The 22,596-nt window shown below is 37.9% G+C and overlaps 1 protein-coding gene across 1 annotated transcript in view; it reads right to left on the bottom strand.

Annotated features, from left to right (window-relative positions):
- Positions 1 to 22,596, bottom strand: part of SHQ1 (SHQ1, H/ACA ribonucleoprotein assembly factor) — a 150,001-nt gene that overhangs the window by 101,706 nt on the left and 25,699 nt on the right. The window contains exons 3-6 of the mRNA XM_081072717.1: positions 21,549 to 21,671; positions 20,731 to 20,891; positions 11,703 to 11,815; positions 760 to 887 (exon numbers count right to left, since the gene is read on the bottom strand). Of these exons, the coding sequence (XP_080928843.1) occupies positions 760 to 887; positions 11,703 to 11,815; positions 20,731 to 20,891; positions 21,549 to 21,671 (525 nt within the window). The remainder of the gene's footprint in view (positions 1 to 759; positions 888 to 11,702; positions 11,816 to 20,730; positions 20,892 to 21,548; positions 21,672 to 22,596) is intronic.

Genomic DNA, 22,596 nt, shown 5'->3' with positions numbered 1-22,596 from the left:
CAGTAGTAAACAGCCCAAATGTCTATCAATCATGAAAATATACTTTTAATATATAAATAAAAGCCAAATCAGTACAACAGAAACCATGGGCCTTCTACTGTTAGTGTATCTGAAACTTATAATTCTAATTTACAAACTTAATATACAAACCTCCCGCTTAAGGAAGGCAGTAATAAAATGACCACCTAAAAAAGGACTGTTTGTGGACATTTGGCTTAATGTTAAATATGGCACAGCCACTTTCTGTGGCTCACAAAACCCTCCGAGTTCAGCTTTCATTGGTAAAAAAAATTGGCCCACCTGCTCTCTGTAAGGTACAGATATAACTATTCATTCCTACTTTAAAAAACCACTTGTGAAAAAACTGGGGAGGACACATCAAATACATTCAACAGATAAATGGAATGAAAACTGGATCTTCTTCTGCCACTACTAACATTCAACTGCCCTTCCCACAGAGCAATGTTCAGATCTCTCAGGCAGATTCCTCAACAACTACAAATGTCCTATGTGTTAATGTCCCTAAATTTACTAAAAATTAAAAGTTTTAAAAAGGATCCCAGTGATTCAAAAGTAAAACATACTTCAGAAGAATTTCCCAAGAAAAATAAGTAGAGTGGCGTTTCCAGCCCGGGTTGACAACCCCATTTCCAAAATTAGCAAACCAAAGTAATGCCTTTACTCTATGAGGCAATTACAATTATGTGCTTAATAACACAGAAAGCAGTAAACAAAAGAGCCTATTTTTGGGTTTCTTACCTAATGCAGCACAATCTTCTTGCTCCTGACTCTTTCCCAAAGGGGCCATCATTTTTGAATATGTATCTGTCCACCAAGGATTATACTTCAAAACCTGTTCAATTGCCTCATCTTCAAAAAAGTCAGCTCTGAAAAAAAACATTGAATGAGACTGTTATATAGAATTAGGCTGGTTTTCTTTTTTTTTTTTTTTTAATTTTATAACTCATCATATTTGAACTGGGAATTCAAAGTACATTTCTTTTTCTTTTTTTTTTTTTAACTTTTATTTATTTAAAGTGTGTTTTTCCAGGACCCATCAGCTCCAAGTCAAGTTGCTGCTTCAACCTAGTTGTGGAGTACATGCGGGTACTGAACTGGCGTCCCTGATGTTAGAGCACTGTGCTCTAACCAACTGAGCTAACCGACTGCCCCCAAAGTACATTTCAAGGAAAGACTGAGCACTGCATTTACTTTCTCTGTGGTTAGTAATCATCATAAAACAAAAAGTAAGCCTCTGGCTAGAAGGATACTTGACATTTGTGACCTCTTCAAATGTAAGGTACACAGGAGACCAGGCTTACCCTAAAGTCCCATCCCAGTCCTACAGCGGTATGGGGTGAAGCAAATCTGAACACACATGGATCTGAAGCCCAGCACTTGTGCTTGGATTGCAAATATCACACATTTTGGTAAAGTTACCGTAAAGGAAATTATCTTTTAATTCCATCAACAAATAAAAATAAAAACATGAGTAGAAAATTTAAGATACTGAATATCCACACAAAGGACACACACGTGCACGCATACACCACTGTTTACTGTTTAGCTAGCATGTGTACTCATATTTTCTATCAAGATATAACCTATTTTATTTAGTTATGCTAATCTTAACAGTTCCTTAATTTAAAACCACTGAAAAAGATCAAAGCAACCTTTGTAGAGAAAAGAAAATTAATTTTCCTGTACTTCCATTTCTCAGTTTTAACTGGAAAAATAACTGTTATATTCAAAATATACTCTTGGAAGACACTTATTCAGAAAACATGCTATCTTGCATTCAAAGTTGGAAATTGGTTGGGAAACAAATGGTAAAAAAGTATAACTCATGGTGAAAAATTCATTTATATTTCAGTTAATAAGAAATGCAAGGAATCGGTAGTTTTGATAAACTGGATTTTCTAGCTAATAATTTTATGACCTTAAATATTTTTTCCTTTCGGCTGAGATATTGAAACCTTTTAAAATTAGAAGTATGACAGATAACAACTTCTTCAAATATGCCAAGCACTGCACTAAGTGCTTCTAATTAATTATTTTCTTGAATCCTCACACCATCCCCATGGGCAGAGGATACTCTCTGCCCACTTTACTTGGTGGAAACTGAGGGTCAGAAAAGTTGTATATCATGACCAAGGTCAAAGAACCAGTAAGAAGCATGGCCAGGATTTGGACCCACTTAAGTCTTACTCCAGAATCCAAGCTATTAACCAATACAGACATTCCATTTTTACGTCTAAGGAAATAAAGTACATATGGGACAAAACTGAACAGTAATTATCTTGAAATAATAATTCTCAATTTATGTCAGGTGCACAAGGCATATGAGACTAGGATAAAGTATGTGCTTTATAAACTACCATGTTTCCCTGAAAATAAAATCTAGCCAGACAGTCAGCTCTAATGCATCTTTTGGAGCAAAAATTAATATAAGACCCAGTCTTATTTTACTATAATATAAGACTGGGTCTTATATAATTATTATATAAGACCCAGTTTTATTTAATTTTTGCTCCAAAAGATGCATTAGAGTTGATTGTCTGGCTAGGTCTTATTTTCGAGGAAACACGGTAATCCTGCTAAGAGAGAGTCTCCTATTAGCTATCTTTTTTCCTTTAAAATGAAGAAAAACTCAAACTGATGGTCGCCAGATGGGAGGAGACCTGGGGGTCTGGGTGAAAAAGGTGAAAAATTAAGAAGTACATATTGGCAGTTATAAAACAGTCACAGGGATGTAAAGTGCAGCATAGAGAATACAGTCCATAATACTATAATAACTACATATGGTGTTAGGTGGGTAATAGTTATCGGGGCGAGGGGCACCTCATAAGTTACATAAATGCCAAACCACTATGTTGTATACCTGCAACTAATACGTATAATGTTGTATGTGAACTGTAACTGAAAATAAAATTAAAGAAAACATTTTGAATTGAGGTTCTACTATAAACTTTTATCCACAAATCAGGATGTGAACTTTTCCTGGGAATTGAATTTCAAAAAAGATAAGCAAAATAAGAGTAAAAGTGGCTAAACTGCTAAATAAATCAACAAAATACTAATTTTGTGCCACGTTCCAAGCTCCATGTTGGGTACTGGAATTACACTGCTGAGAAGACAGGCAGTCCTGGCCCTCACAGAACTCACGGTCTCATGGGAGAGGCAAGCAATTACAATACAGCGTAAGAGCTATGACATAACAGTACAAGAGTTTATAACAAAATAAAATTGGGATGGCAGGCAAGGTCCCTAGAGGAACTAATATCTTAGCCAACCGCTGAATGATAATTAACAGTTAACCAGATTAAGAGAGGTGGGAGAAAATAATCTGGGCTGAAAGAATAATTAGCACAAGCTGGGAAACAAGAAGCCAGATTTAAGAGAAAAAAACAGTTGAGAATTGCTAGAAAGAATGTGTTGTGGTGACAACTGCGTTGTAAGCCATGTTAAAAAATCTAGAGGAGTTTTATCCCTAAGAACAACTGAACACTTAGAGCTTTTGCATATAGGACTGACATCAGTGTTTCAGAAACATCGCTCAAACTGCCACCTGAGAAATGGTTTAAAGGGACCTGAAGGAACAGAAATAGTGGCTGCCTAGAAAAGGACAGAGGCAGTAGACATGGAGGAAAGTGGATAGATCTGACATGTAGTTAGAAGCTAGAATCCTCAGGACCTAGGAGTCAGGGGAGCCCGGAGTCAAGGTAGACACCCAGGATTCTGGCCTTGACCACTGAGTGGACAACAGTGCCACTTATTGGGACAGGAACACAGGATGTTAGCAAGACATGGCTGGAGTGACAATGACTTCTGCTTGGAACAGGCTGAGTTTGAGGTGTCCTTTTCAGACACACAGAGACCTGTCCAACAAGCAGTTAGACGTGGAAGTCTGACACTCACGAGACACATGGGACAGTTAATGAGGCCAGAATCGCCCAGGGAAAACTGTGAGGGTGACAGAAATGGGTCTTGGACACCAGAGCACCAAGGACACTTAACGCAAAGGTAGATGAACCCATCTGAAAAGATGCTGGGTTTTGCCCTAAGGGAAAAATTATTTGAAAAAAAACAAAAAAAGAACTGGCTCTGGAAAACTATCTCTGCCACCTGCATACCCCCCATACCCCCAAAATTTCAGAATATTTAAATGATTATTTGTAGTAAGTTCTCACTAATACAGCCCCAGTGATTAAACTGTGATGATTTTTACATTGTCCCTGATTTAAGAGTTTTGTGAACAAGATTTGAGGCTGACTGATAGTGTACTTTCCAGAATAAATTACTTTCAAGTTTTTAAATGCCATTCAATCCGACAAGCCTGAGTGCCCTCTACATGTGTGCAGCATCAGGGAGATGAGATTGGCAGGACTCACTCCCTGCCCTTCAGGACTCCACAATTTAATGGGAACCACACACACAAACACAGAACACTGTTAAGAATGAGTTACAACATGGGAGCACTGAGGAGGGTTTCCACCACCCATCTGGGGGAGAGGGTGACAGGGGGTGACAATTGAGTCCAGTCTTAAAAAATAAGTAAAAGGCAGGATGGGAGAAAAGGGCTAAGGGATACAACGAGTACAAAGTATGTGAGAAGCAATATGGTACAGGTGGGCAGATGCAAACATTGATTACTGCTGCAGTGCAGAATGTGGCAGGGAGTGGCAAGTGAGACTCTAAGGGACAGGCCGGATCCAGATCGCAGAGAACTTTCTATGCTACCACAAGGAGTTAGAAGCTCATGCTCTAAGCGAAGGACAGTCTAGCATTTGTTTAAGCAGATTTTAATTTTCAGTACATAAGACATTATACTGTTGGTTTTATAGTTGATGGATTTGCAGAAGTCCAGGCTGAAGGTAGAGATGTCACTTAGGCAGCAAGGAGACTGCTGCAGTAAGTGTGACACAGATAAGGGACAGAAATAGACGGAGTGAAGGAAACAGTAGAGATAAACGGTACAATTTCAAGATAGATTAGAAGTATGGGATAAGAAAGAAGTCAAAGACGAATCCCAGGTTCCTAACCTGGGTGAGTAGAGTGAAAAATCGGGCACTCCATCATGGAGAACATTCAGGAAGACTTTAAAGGTAAGATGATGAGTTCGATTTGGACATCGCTGAAATAGAAGAGTCAGCGAGATGCCCAGTCACTCTCTAGACCCTTAACCTGGCTTTTCTTCATTGCACTTGTCACAATCAAAATATGTATACTTCCCTAGAATGTAAGCCCCATGAGGGTAGCCACCACACACTCCTTGCTGTCTGCAAAACTGCCTGCCATGCAGTTCACTGAAATACTTGTTGAACAAATGAAAGAATGAATACGCATAAATGAAATTTTATTCTAATGCTTTTCCTAAGCTTGCTTTTAGAATAGAGAACCACTTTGGAAGTAGGTGATCGTCTTCTCACCTTATAATTACTACCTGTTGTCTTAAAATCGCCTCAATAAATCCAAAAGCCTGATCATTTCTTTAATACATTTATAACACTGAAAATTATAATTTGAAATGGGACCCCAAATGCTATTTGATCATTTTTGTCCCTTTTCTTATCTCACAAATATTTGAATATTGACTAAATTCTTTTATTTTCTCCAAAAGAAGGAAACAGGCAAAATTTTATGAACTCGTTGAAATAAAACATATGCCAATAATTAAAAAATAATTTACCTGGGAAAGGGAAAAAAAACAGTCTCAGCAAGAAAATTTGGCTATAATAAGCAAAAGAGGAAGAACTATTAAGGAATGTTTTAAGATGACTTCAGTATATTTTAATACAAAAATAATATCCAAAAGAAATAGACGGAATAAATGGCAAAAAAATGGACAATCAAAAACAATAAACGGATCATCTATATGCCCAGAATTATGCTGGGCTAGAAACCATACGGGGGAATAAAATCATAAACTGGCATCCAGATATTACAACAAAAAATTTTAAAAATAATAATCCAAAATAATTCATATGTGCCTTTGAAATGTACAATTTTTTTCTATGTAATCAATTTACCTCACCATTCTGCCTTAGGGAGACATTAAAATGAGTCTTCCCTAAAACCTGACAACAGGAGGAGACATGACTTGGAAGAACAATGTCATCTAGTACACTAATGGAATATACGTTATGTGTTACATGTGTATGTTACATCACATACATAAAAGTGTAATACAATACATTCAATGTATTGTCTGCATGGAAGATCAGAATTTAAAGTAAACCCCTTCCCTATACTGTACTAACCTAAAAAATGTTTAATTGAAAATTTAAAGGAATTTTACTTTCTTAATATTAACACATTTGGTTGAGTTAGGCAGCTAATGTAAATAGTGAGTAATGAGTAACACAAAAATTACAATTAGCCAATCTAATAGCTACCAGAAAAGTCACAAAGAACCTTTTTTTTAAATTAAAGTTCATTGGGATGACAATTGTTAGTAAAGTTACATAGGTTTCAGATGTACAATTCTGTAACACATCATCTATATATCACATTGTGTGTTCACCACCCAGAGTCAGTTCTTCCATCACCATATATTTGATCCCTTTTACTCTCATCTATCCCATCCCCTCTGGTAACCACTAAACTATTGTCTCTGTGAGTTTTTGTTTCTTCATTTGTCTTATCTTGTTCCTTTGTTGTTTTCAGTTTTATATACCACATATCAGTGAAATCATATATGCTCCAATGTTCATTGCAGCTTATATCTATGGTGGCCAAGACATGGAAACAACTGAAGTGTCCTTCGACAGATGATTGGATAAAGAAGGTGTGGTATATATACACAATGGAATACTATTTGGCGGTAAGAAAAGATGAAATAGTGCCATTTGCGACAACATGGATGGATCTTGAGATTATTATGCTAAGCGAAATAAGGCAGACAGAAAAAGTTGAGAACCACAAAGAACCTTTAATTCATGACTCCCACTATCCAAACTTGCCCATGACTAAATTTAAACCAGTCATGTAAGAACTCTTCCTTGAGAAGTGGAAAGAACATTTAATGCATACTACTAACTTCTGGATGAAGACACAAAGAAGATGGTGAAAAATAAGGGCTGCTTATAATACCGTGTTTCCCTGAAAATAAGACCCAGAAAGACAATCAGCTCTAATGCATCTTTTGGAGCAAAAATTAGTATAAAACCAGGTCTTATTTTACTATATTATAGTAATATAGTATTACTATATATATATTACTGTATTACTAATAATATAATATATATATATAATAATATATTACTATATATTATTTTACTATAATGGAGTAAAATAAGATGGGGAACCACACCACACCACACCACACCTTACAATACAATACAATACCAGGTCTTATCAATTTTTGCTCCAAAAGACGCATTAGAGCTGATGGTCAGGTTAGGTTTTACCTTTGGGAAAACGCGGTATCACACTGCTAACTATAAATTCCAATTTCCTAATTCTCTCAGGCTATACAGATATTCTTCTAGTTCTACAAGAGAAAAATAGGCAGTTTTTCTAATTAAGCTCCCTCCCACTTGAAATTTCAGTCTTGTAGAGCTAATTCTGTTTTCATGCTTTCCCAAGAAAATTGCTGACAATGAAATTTCCACTTTAAATATTCAGGATGATTTTTTAAATAGGTTGTTTCAAATTACTCTTTAGTGAACCTTTAAAACCACAATTGGAGAGATAAAGGTAATTAGAAATGGCAATGTAAATGGATTGAAATCTCTCAGATGTCCTCCAAAATATAACATACTCTGCTCTTAGTTTGCCTCAGGATATTGAATCGTTCAACCATTTATCATGACACATCGCTCAATGCATTTGCACATCACAAAATATATTTCTGCCATTCCAATTAGTCTCCTACTGTGTCACAGGAGATATAATGTTAATCACAAGAGCAACAGCAGTTAAATTGAAAAAGTGTACATGAAAAGGAAATACAAAATTATAAATGGAAAGACTCTTTTTCAAGGCCTGGCCAAGCCATTTAGTAGTAGTGTGACCTTCGGTAAATCCCTTAACCGCCTTTCCCCAGCTGTTGTGAAAAAAAGGGAATTATACAAATAAGAGGGAATATGATGATTACAACTGCATACTTAATGGTTTAGAAGTTGTTGGCCCAGAGCATGGGAAGAAGAAGAATTGAAACCTAAATCAACATATGACACACATCCTATGAGAACCCAGCATCCAGAGGCCAGGTGACAGTCGCTTTCTTGGAAGAAGTGTTGTAACATGGCCAATCAACACACCACAATCTCTCCTCAAGTGATTGATTACCTACCCACTAACTAGATAAGTTCCTTAGGCCTGATAGAGACGCACTATGGCTAAAGAAACCATAACTGCAGGTGGGAGATAGAATGTAGCAAAACTTAAAATGAGATTCTCTTTATGCCCTACTACGAACAATAATTATCTAATTTGAAACACATCCTTGATTACTGGTGGTAGTGGATGAAAGTTTTAGGAAAACCCTGGATCAGCCAAGAAAAGCAGTAAATGTAGATTCAAATTCTTAAAGACTGTTAATCACAACAAAAAGTCTACATAAAAGATGCAAATATTCTCAAATTCAGTGTCCTATTTTTAAGCCTGGAAAGAAAAAACTCAAAGATGTTGGAAGAGTTCTGTGTTGCTGGAATGAAATGCTAGGAAGCAACATTTTACAAAGATCTCAACGGTATAACAGTTGTAGGTAAATTCCAATGTCAATTAAGGTTTTGAGTCATCACTAATTTCAAGAATCCAAAAAGCACATGCCTAGAAGAGTTAAAAACATACTCAAAAATTTTATATAAAAATGTCAAGTAAATTATTTAATACTCAAAAAACTCAATATTCAAGTTCCAGTCAAGATGGTGGAGTAGGTAAATGCTGGGCTCGCTTCCTCCTGTGACCACATCAACATTACAACTAAACTACAGAACAGCCTTTATTGAGAATCACCTGAAGTCCAGCTGAACAGAAGTCCTACCTCTAAGGACCTGCAGAAGAAGCCACCTTGAGACTGGTAGAAGAGGCAGAGACATGGAATGGGCTGGTCCCACACACACGTGTCACCATTAAAAATCATGAGGAATATATGTCTCGGCTGTAGAAGTCCTCCATCTGCAGAGTGAAGGGTTCCAACCCCACACCAGGCTCCCCAGCCCAGGGTTCCAGTCCCTATAACTCTGGCTGTGAGAACCAGCTGAGATTGTGGCTGAGTGAGACAGGATGGCTGCAGTCCCAGGCATTCCTTAAGGGCCCGTGCATGAACTTACTGATGGACTCACTCGCTCTGAGCTCCAGCACTGGGGCAGCAGCTCAAAAGGCGCCAGGGACATTCAGGGAGGAGCTGGGTTGTCTGAAGTCGGAGCCAAAGGCCGGAGGGTCAATTTTCTTCCAGACAAGGTTGAGCCCTCCTCACACCCAGCCTGCACAGGTGGAAACCATATTGGTCTCTCCATCAACCTGGTTAACACCATTCACACTGCCCTGTTCATTCTGAAACCCCATCCCACCTAACTTACAGGCCCTTAGAAGCTGCTTCCAGTGGCTTTCCTATACAAATAGTCATTGTGGCTCATGCTGCAGACTTTCCTAAAATCTCTCAAAGGTACACAAACCCCAAACTAGCAGCATCTGGCAGCAACGTGCTCCATACCTCTGGTTGACCAGCCCTAAATCCAGCACTAGTGGCAGCCAGCCTTGGTTAGCAGCTTACCCTCTTCCAACCACCTCCAAGCACAGCACAAGTGGCAACCATCTGCAAATCACTTTGTAGCTCATAGAAGGTGGCTCCAGGCCAGACACAGGCAGCAGCTGACCTTGGCCTGCACCAGAGCCCCTCCAGGAGGCCCCAAAACAAACACACCTGGTGGCCAGCTTCAGACTACACCTGAGTACCACTCAACCACCTGCACAAATGACACACCCAAAAGACAGACTCAGTAGATACCAGAGCCCTACTAAAGTGAAACCTGTCCTGTAGGGTCAGCCTCTGCACAACAGCTCCTCCACTGCAGTCACAACCAGTCCTCACAACCATTCAGCCTGAGGGTCAATCCTTCCCACTGATGTGCCCACAGCAACCAAGGCTCAACTACAGCAGGAGGGCACACACAATCCACATGAGGGACACACCTGGAGCACCCTGCTCTGGTAACCAGGGACACTGCACCCCTGGGCCCCAAAGGACACCTACTACATAAGGCCGCTCTACCAAGATCAGAAGACATAGCAACTCTACCTAATACATAGAAACAAACACCAGAGGCAGCCAAAATGGGGAAACAAAGAAACATGTCCCAAATAAAAGAACAGAACAAAGCTCCAGAAAAAGAACTAAATAAAACGGAGACAAAGAATCAATCAGAGGCAGAGTTTCAGTTGTTATAAACATGCTCAATGATCTCAGGGAGAACTTCAAATGCCAAATGTTAAAGACAAAGAGAAAAATTTTAAAAGCAGCAATAGAAAAGCAGCTAGTTACCTACAAGGGAGCCCCCATAATACTGTCAGCTGATTTCTAAATAGAAACTTTGAGAAGAGATGGGCACAAAATATTTAAAGTGATAAAAAGCAAGGACTTACAAATAAGATTATTCTACCCATCAAAGATATCATTTAGAATCAAAGAACAGATAAAAACCTTCCCAGAAAAAAAAAAAAGAAGAAAAACTAAAGGACTTCATAATGACTAAATCAGTATTACAAGAAATGTTAAAGGGATTTCTTTAAGAAGAGAGGAAAAAAATTAAAAATATAAATAATAAAAGGGCAATAACTACAGATCTGTCAACAAGTACTTGAAATGTAAATGAATTAAATGCTCCAATCAAAAGACATATGGTAGCTGACTGGAAAAGGCATACAAGAGACTTACTTCAGATCGAAAGACACACAGAGATTGAAAGTAAAGTGATGGAAAAAGATATTTCATGAAGAAGGAACAGAAAAAAAAAGTCATAGCAATACTTATAAGAGACAAAACAGACTTTAAAACAAAGGCCATATCAAGAGACAAAGAAGGACCCAGTAATCCCACTTCTGGGTATTTATCCAAAGAAATCCGAATGCTACTTCAAGGGGACGTGTAGATCCATATGTTTATTGGCTATTAACAATAGCCAAGATGTAGAGGTAGACTGGGTGTATGTCGATAGAAGAATGGATAAAGAGGAGGTGGTACATATATACAATAGAATATTGCTCAGCCAGGGAAGGGAACAGGTTCTCATCATCTGCAACAACATGGATGGACCTGGAGGGTATTGTGCTGAGTGGAGTAAGTCAGAGAAAGACAAATGCCATATGCTTTCACTTATATATGGAATCTAAAGAACAAAATAAAGAAACAAACTCATAGATACAGAGAACATTTTGATGGTTACCAGATGGGAGGAGGTTGGGGGTGGGTGAAAAGGGGAAGGGATTAGTTACAAAATAGGAAATGAGATGCAAAGTATAGCATAGAGAATATAGTAAATAATATTTTAATAACTATATACAGTGTCATATATACATACATACATGGTGTCAGATGGGTATCAGATTTATTCATGTGATCACATTGTAAGGTATGTAAATGTCTAATGACGCTAATGACTCTGTTGTACACCTGAAACTAACACAATACTGTATGTCAACTGTGATTGAAAAAATAAAAAAAATAAAAACCATTTTTTAAAAAATTCAATACTCACAGATAATGATCAGGATCAAATTTGGTGAGCTCAGCAGCCAGGCGTTTCTGCCTTCGTTCAGCTGCGGGAGTAAAATCTGGATCCTTAATATCAATAACATCACTGAATTCATCCTAAGAACATCAAGAAAGAATAATTGCTCTCTTATTTTAGCACTGAAAAATCTAATTTTGCACAAAATGCCACAACACGGGAAGAATCTACGTAATTGATCTGTAAGCCATGACACTACCTATGACATCTAGATGCAAATCCAACAAATGTTTGTTAAATACCTACTACTTGCCAGGTCCTGTTGGAAGTTTACACATAAATTATCTCATTTAATCGTTACAACAAACTTTTTAAGATATATTAAGGCTATAAAAGTCTAACATAAAAACCAGAATAGAATAAAGCCCTGCAAGCAAACAGGAACATTTAATTCTCCACCATTTCCCATTTACTCCTGGAGATTTCAGTTATTAAAGGCGTGTCAAAATAATTTTCTAGACCCAAGATGGAGTTCCTACTCCAGGAAAACTTAGATAACTTTCGTGTCCTTCTAAATGCTCTGCTTGACCAGAAATGCAGTATGTCCAGTCAGCCAAACCCCAGTGTCAAGCCAACTCTGGATTCTATACTTAGTTCCTTATTCTTCTCACTCCTAACAAGATTGACTATGTGGCCCCAGCCAATTTGATATTTTCTATTTTTCTCTTCCTTGTTCTTAATTCTTTATCTTATAAAAAGCTTCCTGACTTCTGCCCCATTTTCGGGTTCTGTGATTCTGTGATTGGATACTGTCCCCTTCATGAAGTGTCCAAGTTTGTTTGTATCACCTAAATTGTCTTCTTTAATCATTTTTTAACAGACACAATGGTTTGAATATCAGACATCTATACATAGACTTACCTTTTGTTTCTTCCTATAGTCTAGCTCAGCTGGTCTCAAGGAGCACTATATAAAACTTACTCACAAAACTGTGTACATTCTACTTTATGAGCAGATTTAAGAATTTTTAAGGGCAACTTTGAAGTATATGACTTTCCACTTGAAAATTGAGCATAATTTAAAAATCTAATCCTAATATTCAACTGTACTGTAATCATCTTCACCTAATATGTACATATTGATATGTAGCATGTTTCCTAGGGCAAATCCTACAGAAAGCAGGTGTGTTAGGAAAACTGCCTAGTAAGATACCATCATATGTATGGTCTTTTCTCTTGTGATCAGAATTATGAAGTAGAGAAACCTATACAATAAAAAATATTCCTAAAACTATACTTTTTTTCTTTCTTCAACCTCACATTTCTACTACTAAACCCAAGTGAGAAATACAGAAACTAGAAGAAGCTTAAGGAATATTACCTCAAAAGAAATCAAGGGAAATAAATTAGTGGAGAGCTGTGCAGGCAAACTATTAATACAGATTTGTAAATGGAATGACAGGTTAGTGGCTAATAATCAGGCCTAAAGTCTACTGCTTTAATGCAAAATACCTACAACAAAGTGAACTGTATGGAATTAGTCAGGGAAAGACTAGGATAGAGTCCCCACACAATCAAAATTTCTGCATAACAATAATTTTAAAAAATTCTCACCCTTCCTGCAATTCATTTAGCTTAAGTAGTATCAACAACATTTAATCTAAACACATTCTAATACAATGAAATGGCCCAGAGACCTCTTTGAAAGTGACATCCAGAATATCTTAATACTTCTAAACAAACATTCTGGGCAAAAACCAGATTACTGGCTTATAAAATTATAAAAATGTGTATTCCAAAACTTGTTTTGCAATTTACTTTCTGTGGACTTAGAATGTATTTTCCAATAGAAATATTATTATAAATAGTGGTTAGATTCTCACAAGGGCAACCCACAAGTTTTACTCAATCCATAATAAACTTGAAATAGAGTATTCACAACACAAACTGTTTAACAAGTGCTCAGCAATGTTTCCATGGGAAAACACTTCCAGAGTTCCAGTTTAATCTACCAGAAACACCTCTTCCCCCAGTAGTGCAACTTAGACTCTTCCTCTCTTCCCAGCCTTCCTCAACCTGCTGGAAATGCGCTCCTCTAGCTATAAAGCTGGAAAAGGTACAGGGGAAGATAAGTTATACCTGCAGACTTACCTCAGCTAGATGAATACTATGAGAGCCATTTCCTGTCTGTGGACCCCAAGTCCCTCTCCCCAGCACCTGTAAGTCACCCCGCTTTCTTTCCTTCTAGCCCCAAGGGGTCTCCTGCACGCGCTCTCTCTCTCTCTCTCTCTCTCTCTCTCTCTCTCTCTCTCTCTCTTTCTCTCTCTCTTTCTCTCTCTCCCTCTCTCTCTCTCTCTCTCTCTCTCTCTCTCTCTCTCTCTCTCTCTCTCTCTCTCTCTCTCCTGAAAGCAGCCTGATGAAGTAGAAAAAGTGTGACTTTGGAGTTAGACAAACCTGAATTTATTTATTTAATTTTTTTTAAAGTATAGTGGTATATATTAGTTATATTAGTTTCAGGTGTACAATATAGCGATTCATTTTTATACCTTATAATGTGATCACCCCACTAATTCTAGTAATCATCTGTCACTGTGTAAACTTATAACAATATTATTGACTATATTCCCCTTCTCCTTTTCATCCACCCCCCTACACCTTCCCCTTTGGTAACCATCCCTTTGGTCTGTTTCTATGAGTTACACAGAAAATCACAAATACTGACCATATGGTTTCTTTTATATGTGGAATCTAAAACAAAACAAAACAAAACAAAACCTGAATTTAAAACCCAGCTCAACTCTAACTATACAACCTCTCTGAACCTCAGCTTCCTTACTGTAAAAATGAGTCTAGCGATTCCTCCATCATGGGGCCAGGTATTACATAGTTTCCTCTTGTTGCTACAACAAATTACCACAATCTTAGTGGCTTGACACAATACACATTTTTTTCTCTGACAGTTCTGAAGGTCAGATGTCCAAAGTCTGGTTCCTTCTGGAGGCTTCAGGGGAGAATTTGTTTCTTTGCTTTATCCACGTTCATAACTGGCTGTCCTCATTCTTTGGCTCATCGTCCCACATCACAATGCCTTTTGTCCCTTGGCTTCCATCATCACGTGGCCTTCTCTCTTCTCATTTTGACCCTCTTAAAAGAACCATGTGTTTCGATTGGGACCATCTGGAGAATCCAGGATAATCTCCCCATCCAGGATAATCTCCCCAAGGGATTATGTGACCCTTCACTTAATTGCATTTGAAAAGTCCTTTTTTGCCATGTAACGTAACATATTCACAAATTCCTGGGATTAGCATGTGGACATTTTGTGCGTGTGTAGGGGGAGGTCATTCTGTATGCCACAAGGTGTTGTGAGGGTTAAACAAAATCGAGTACAGGGCTTGATACATTCAACAATGTCAGTTTCCTTTCTCTCCACCTTTCTATTCCAAGGCAGTTCCCTGTCACTCACTGACTTCCTACTGAGTACATACCCTCCCCTCCCGTTCAGTTTCCTAACTTACAGCAATAGAAAAAGGGGAGGAGGGATTAAAATGTCCCATTTCATTACTTCATCTGGACCAGATATAAGGTCATAAATGTGGTGTAATCTAGGAGTCTTTGTAGACAACTCTGCATTTCATAGGATAAATGAAGTAGCCCCAGACATTTAAAAACACTAATTGCTTGCCTGTTCCTTTGTTGCTTTCAGTTTCATATCCCACATATAAGTGAAATCATATGGCTCTCAACTTTTTCTGTCTGACTTATTTCGCTTAGCATATGTAACTTTACTAACATTGTTACCACAATAAACTTTTAATGAAAATAACAAAACACTAATTGCACCGAGAATAAACTCAGACTCTTACCATAGCTCAAAGCTCTGTATAATCTAGCCCGTCTTACTCTTCAGCTTCATTTCCTACCTTCTCTTCCCACTCAAATACACTTAAGCCACACACCAGACTTCTTTGCATTTCTGGAACTCTGAGCCTTTGCACTTACAGTACCCTGCTTAGCATTCATAATTCAGTGCAAATGTCACTTCCTCAAAGGGGCCTTCTCTAGACACCCCAGCCAGAGTAGTTAGCGTCCTGTGGTTTCTCATGTCACCCCATCCTTCTTCACTTGTCACTATCTGAAATTATCTTGTTTACTTTTTTACATGATTACAGTCTATCTCCCAAGAGAACATTCCTTGAGGGCAGGGGTCTGGCCTATGTTCTTCCTCACTGTAGCCCCGCACTGTGCTTGGCATTCAGTATTAAATCTTTCATCCAGCAAATAGTGCATGAGGGCCTGCTCTGAGCTATACACTGTTCTGGGTGCTGGAGATCCACACATGGTCCTGCTCTTATGGGGATGAGAGTTAAGGTAAGAAAGCAGTCATCCCTGTTGTCTCCTCCATTCCCTCGTCACCTCCACGCTGGGCCTGTACACACAGCTGTACAACGTGCATTCCCTCGTCACCTGCACGCTGGGCCTTTACACACAGCTGTACAACGTGCATTCCCTCGTCACCTGCACGCTGGGCCTTTACACACAGCTGTACAACGTGCATTCCCTCGTCACCTGCACGCTGGGCCTTTACACACAGCTGTACAACGTGCATTCCCTCGTCACCTGCACGCTGGGCCTTTACACACAGCTGTACAACGTGCATTCCCTCGTCACCTGCACGCTGGGCCTGTACACACAGCTGTACAACGTGCTGTACAACGTGCTCCTGCAGAACTTGAGCGTCCAGGGCAGTGCAAGCCCGTTCAGCTTGTCCTGTGAACAAGCATACGCAGTGGCCCTGTTCAAACTGCACCCTCAAGAGAAACTGGGACAAACCAGAAGCAGAGTTAGCTTGGGGTAGAGAAATCTAAGGCATCAATCAATCAACCAAAAGGAAGGAAGAAAAGAGGATGAGAAATGTTAAACTACAGCAGGGCAAAAGTGATTTAAAAAAAGCAAAACAAACAAAAAAAGCATTCCCATGAACACTGTTATTGAAGGTATTTAAACATGGGCACAGCTAAGAAAAGGTGGTGTAGGATTTAAACCAGGCTTATGTGAGTTTCAGCATAGCTAAAGCAGAGACTGTCCAGAGAGAAAATGAAGAACTGTGCAAATCTGGACAGTGGATCTCCTGAAAACAACGATATAGCTGAGGGAAGGAAAGGACCAGCAGCCAGAGTCCAGTAGCTGCTGGCAGCAGTGGTCCTAGCAACTTGCTGGCCTGCCACCCGAGACTCTAGGATTGTTGCTGCTGGCAGCCACCACCACCAGCAGCTGTCGTGAAGCCCTGACTTTGAGCTTGCCAGGGCAGTTTTCCAAAGGCACCCTGGTGGCTGACAGCAATTACAGAAAGGAAAGAAAGAAGGGCATGTGTGTCGGGGCAGAGGGAAGGAATGTTGAAAGAGAATTTGTTTCAGCAAAAATATTTTTATTTTCTTCTAATTATCAATATAAAATATAAAAGTTCACAAGCAAACCCTCTGTAAATGGTTGGAGGAAAAAAAATGATGAAAGACTATACTAATCCCTCTAAAAAGGGTTAAATTACTCAATTAAGAGAACATGCCTGGGTGTTCCAATTATGGATGATGTTTAATTTTCCTACATTTTTATAATGACTACACATTGTTTTTATCATCAGAGAAAATAAAGCTATTTTTCATTTAAGGGGGGAATAAAGAAACTAAAAATACTAGTAGAATATGAGTAGTCAACATAACTTTACAGATATTTTCTCACCCAAAGGCAGAAACAGAGAAAGTCTAAACTTAAGAGAAAACACTACTTGAGAAAATGGTGATGTTTCTTAAATACATCATTTTAAATTAGAAGAGATGTTCTCAAAGCTTTTATTTATGCAGTAAGCATTTCAGTTTCTTTTAGCTATTTCAGTCATAGGAAAAGGGTCATGTTTTTAATCGTACATAATCACTCAGTTCTCAACCACATGGTATGAATGTCACAGACAGAGCCTCTGGAAAGGCAAAAGGACTCTGCAGAGAATCACAGTTATGCTAGGTTTTTGCAGCACGTCTACCTTAACACCTAAAAGAGGGCATCCTTTAATTCTTGGCATCTTGGTTCATACAGTTTCATAAGTTCTGATATTTCTGAATTGTCATGAAGACACCGAAGTCCTCGAATCTAATTGATGTAAGAAAACACAGTACTCTTTAAAGACTACATTTGTGTATTGGGGAGCCCACTGGTAAAACGTGCACCCAGAACAGCACGATGCCAGGATGGAAGAGGAACACACAGCCGACACATTGAGCTCAGCACACCCGGGCCCGGGGGGGCACACCCAGCACCTGTCAGCAGCTGCTGTGCAGACATGGGAGGTGCACATATACCCAGCCCCCTGCAGAAGGTGAGCTTCAGGGCTCATGCTTTGAAGGATTTAGAAAAGTAATACGGACTGTAAACTTACCGCATTTTATTTATCCCCTATGAAGTCTGGCCAGCACCCATACTCCATACACTAGTGTTTCCACAGCAGAATTTGTGGATGTGCACACATTAAATGGGGAGGGGGAAGCTATTAAAAGACTCACCTCAGTTCAGATCAGGTTATGCCCCCAAACTAAACATAAAAAACTTTTCATTTTAGAACTTTTTGTGATGCCAATATTACCCACGTGGGGTTATAAACATTACCACCACTAGTGGTATTACTGTTTACGCCATGTTTCCCCGAAAATAAGACCTAGTCAGACTATCAACTCTAATGCGTCTTTTGAAGCAAAAATGAATATAAGACCTGGTCTTATTTTAATATAAGACCGGGAATATAATATAATATAATATAATATAATATAATATAATATAATATAATATAATATATATAACAAATATAACTAATATAATATAATATAATATAATATAACATAATAAAATACCAGGTCTTATATTCATTTTTGCTCCAAAAGACGCATTAGAGCTGATGGTCCAGCAAGGTCTTATTTTCAAGGAAACACGGTAGTACCCTTAGAGCTTTGTCACATGTATAGCTTTTTTTTCCTACATTGAGGGAAAAGTGCGTTCAAATTGTTTAGAAAAGCAATGTTCATTCCATTAAAACGAAGAACAGTTTAATGATTTTGGACAAGCCAAATACTCAGGAATAATAAGCGTTAAATTCAATGGTTCATTTCTGATGGGGAAACAGAGGCATGCAATCAGGAAGGGATACACACGACTCCAACTGTGCTGGCAATGTTTTATTTTTTAATCTGGGTGACAGGTATCTAGGGACTTGTTACATTAGTTAACACAGTCAAAAATATATAAAGAATATTTATAATAACTTCTTTCTTAAGTCAACCCAAATTACTTAGTAAACATTTTCAATAGACACAGAACTTCTGACCTAACAGGGGCTTGCTTGGCCCATGCTCACAATATGGCACCTCTCTATCTTCTCAGCAACCTGGCAGAAATCCCTCTAAGGATCTTCCCTCAACAGTAGCAGCAATTAAGAAACCAAGTTCCTGTCCTCGGGAAGCATGTTCAATCTGAATGGACAGTCTGAGTGACTTTTACATTCATTCATCGACTTAGACGGGCAAGCCCAAAACAGACTGACCACAAACTAGCTCTCAGCCAAACAACTGAAGTCCATTGGTTATACTTTCCACTGTAGACAAAACTGACCCAATTCTTCCTTTTTTTTAATTAAAGTTTATTGGGGTGACAATGATTAGTAAAGTTATATAGGTTTAAAGTGTACAATTCTGTAATACATCATCTGTTTATCACATTGTGTATTCAACACCCAGAGAAACTGACTCTATTCTTACTACCTCAGAGATGATCAGGGTATGTGATTATGGAGAGAGATTACAGAGAAATCATAATTCAGCAGGAAAGTATCTCAGGTTTTTGAAGGAAATATTTCATCAGCATTATTTGCTCCTAAGTAAATCCCAATTTTGTTCCCTTTAAGTAATCTTGACAGCATTTTATATTTTTTCAAAGGCAGAGGTCTTTTTAGCATCTTATAGTTGTTTTCAAAAAGTTTACACAACGTTATCATCTCCTTAAATCTCCCAAATGGCTTTATAAAGTAGGCGAGCAATCTCTACTTTACAAAGAGGAGATGAAACTTGTTTGTGGTCAAATAATTGGCCTGGGATCCCAAATCTAAACAGAAGTAAAAGTGGGACTACAACATAAGCCATCTACCTTTTTACTTGGTAGACTCACATGTCTTACTATAACAAACCACATTCTAAATAGAATTGACATCGTCTGCCCAGACAGGGATGAAGTAAAAACAAAACAAAAAACAGTTCATTACTGCTTCTTTCATTTAAAAACAATTAAGAACACAAGTTAGTGGTTCACCAACACTTTCATCACATAACATGCTAGAGATACATTTTTTAATAATACAACATAAGTACAAAATAATTCAAAATCTCTCCTCTCCATTTCATTCATTTCAATCTCCTTACATACCCTAAAATGAAGTAGACATTCCTGCACTGTTCAAGGAAGGAGAGAAAGTGATGTCATTCCTTTTTAGCCTAACTGACATATAATAGGCTTTTAACAAGAGATTACATTCAACCTCCATCAAGAGTAAATAAACAAAAGTGCCTACTGTATACCAAAAACTAAATAATTTGATCAAACAATGCAAAGTCGTTCTCACCAGAAACACTGTCTCATTTATCTATAAAACAGAAGAAGCATCAGGCCATGAGTACACAATTTTCATTTTTCAGAAGTATAAAACAAAGCTTTCCAGGAAGTATGAGAGGGGGTTCCATTTTGTATTTTAGAAACCTAATGTCTAGAATACAGAATAGAGAAAAAAGAAAGTGGAGAAAGAAGAAAGTAACAGAATGTCTTCCATCAGTAAGCACAGGAAAACTGGACAGAGCAGCCGATGCCACTGATGGGAGCAATGAGTGCGTACAAGGAGTTGTTCTTTGTGCTCTATGTCATCTCTACACAGTGCACAAAAAACTCCCAGTATGAGCAGAACTGAAATTAAAATATCCACCTGGTAAAATCCTACAATGCCCAGGTCTTTTAGGAAGACAATATACCTGTAACCGCTGAAACACTCCTGATCGTAAGTCTCCAAATCCATAGTGGCACTGCAGCTTCAGAGCACTTTCAGATACCTCTTCATAGGGGAACTGCTCAATTTCCCAATCAAACTCTTCATCGTCATATTCTCCTCCTTCCTCAGAAACTGAAGAAGTACCTAAGTTGTTAAATATTAATTTTTTAAAGTACTGGAATTCCTAAGTACAACTTGGAAAAGAAAACATACAGAAAAAAGTCCCTGCCTATGTTGCATTAAAAGACAGGAACAACAATATGCATAACCCCACAATTCTTGATAGCCCCAAAAATAGAATCAATCAACAGATCCATCAACAAAAGGATGTATAAATAATAAATGCAATGAAAGCAATATGTGAATAGCCATATATGAACAAATCTCATGTTACATGAAAGATGCCAGGAGGAAGGAGGGAGAAGTAACTAGGAGAAGACACCGGATGGGATTCCAGGATGTTGGAAATGTTGCATTTCTTGACTTAAGTGGTGTACGCTTCATGTAATTCATTGAATTATACACTTCTAATTTTAGCTCAAGTGGTCAATATTTTCCCAAAGATAGAGATGCTGTTTTAATTGGTCCAAAAATGTGACTGACCTACTGGATCAATAGAATTCTTTGTCTTTAAATTATATGTAAACAAACTATCTATTTTCACATGTTTTCACATGACCTTCTTGTCACCTGAAGTATTCTTTCCAATTTCCTATTTGCTATATCCCTTTTCCCCTAGCAACACATAGCATTCTTAATATTCTGTTTTTCTTTATTTTCTCGCAACTGCAATAAACATACCTATTTCTTCCACAAGTGCTTTTGCAGTCCTGGATTTTCTTGGTGCCAGAAGAGCAGTTAACATGTTCAGCCCCTCAAAATGCTGGCCAGGAGTTTCTTTGGGTAACTGAATGGTAAAGAGTCCTTAAAGATAAATTTGTTTCATGCTTAGTAAGATTAAAATATTAAAGACTTCACAAATGTATTAAAGAAATAGATATCTTGTTAAAATACAATTCTATTTTATAGAGCTCCAAAATTATACCCTTATTGTAAACTTAATGAATACAAATCAAAACAGAAAAAGATTGCAACAAGGTTTTTCAGAACCACTGATTCAGTTGTCACCTCTATAAGAAATTAATCTGTTCAAGCTACAGAATGCTTTGGTCTTATGAAGTATCACCTTAACTATTGATAATATTAAAAGTCCAAGTCAAAACGTCTAAAACTCAATGGTTGAGAAGGTAATAGAATTAACCAGTAGCTACTTACAAATTTTATTTCTGGACTAGAGGGGCAAAAAGTCAGGATATCTTATCCAATGAAGAACAGCAGCAGTTTTAAAGATATACAAATCTTAAATAAAGCAATTATGGCTTAATAAAGTTCTTTGATATCTCAAGAGATACATCCCTAAAGTCTGGCTAAGGCAGACACAAATTCTATCTTTGTGATTAGTTTCTTTCCTTAAGTGGGTTTATCAACTTCATCTAGGCTCCCTTATGAACTTATATTATTTACTACTCTTACATTTTAAAACATTTTACCTCTTTCAGTGTACTGAACTTTATCCTAATATATCAAATACAACTCAACCCAAGTATTTTCACATATACAGGCTTCCTAACCCCCTGTGTACTTTTAAAATTTAATAACTTTGTTGTAATATGCAACTTATCCGAAAATTAAAGGTAGATTTACTACCCAGGAAGGCAGCTTCATTATATTTTATTATCACATTAATCATACTTCATTATTGGTTAGAACTTTGCCATTTAACTCTTTCATCCCATCTATCCTCCCTTACCCTGGTTCACTGAGGTCAAGAAATATTCACTGAATAAAC

This window comes from Rhinolophus hipposideros (assembly GCF_964194185.1).
Source record: "Rhinolophus hipposideros genome assembly, chromosome: 14".
NCBI classification, from domain to species: Eukaryota; Metazoa; Chordata; class Mammalia; order Chiroptera; family Rhinolophidae; genus Rhinolophus; species Rhinolophus hipposideros.
This window is presented reverse-complemented; position numbering and strand designations above follow the sequence as displayed.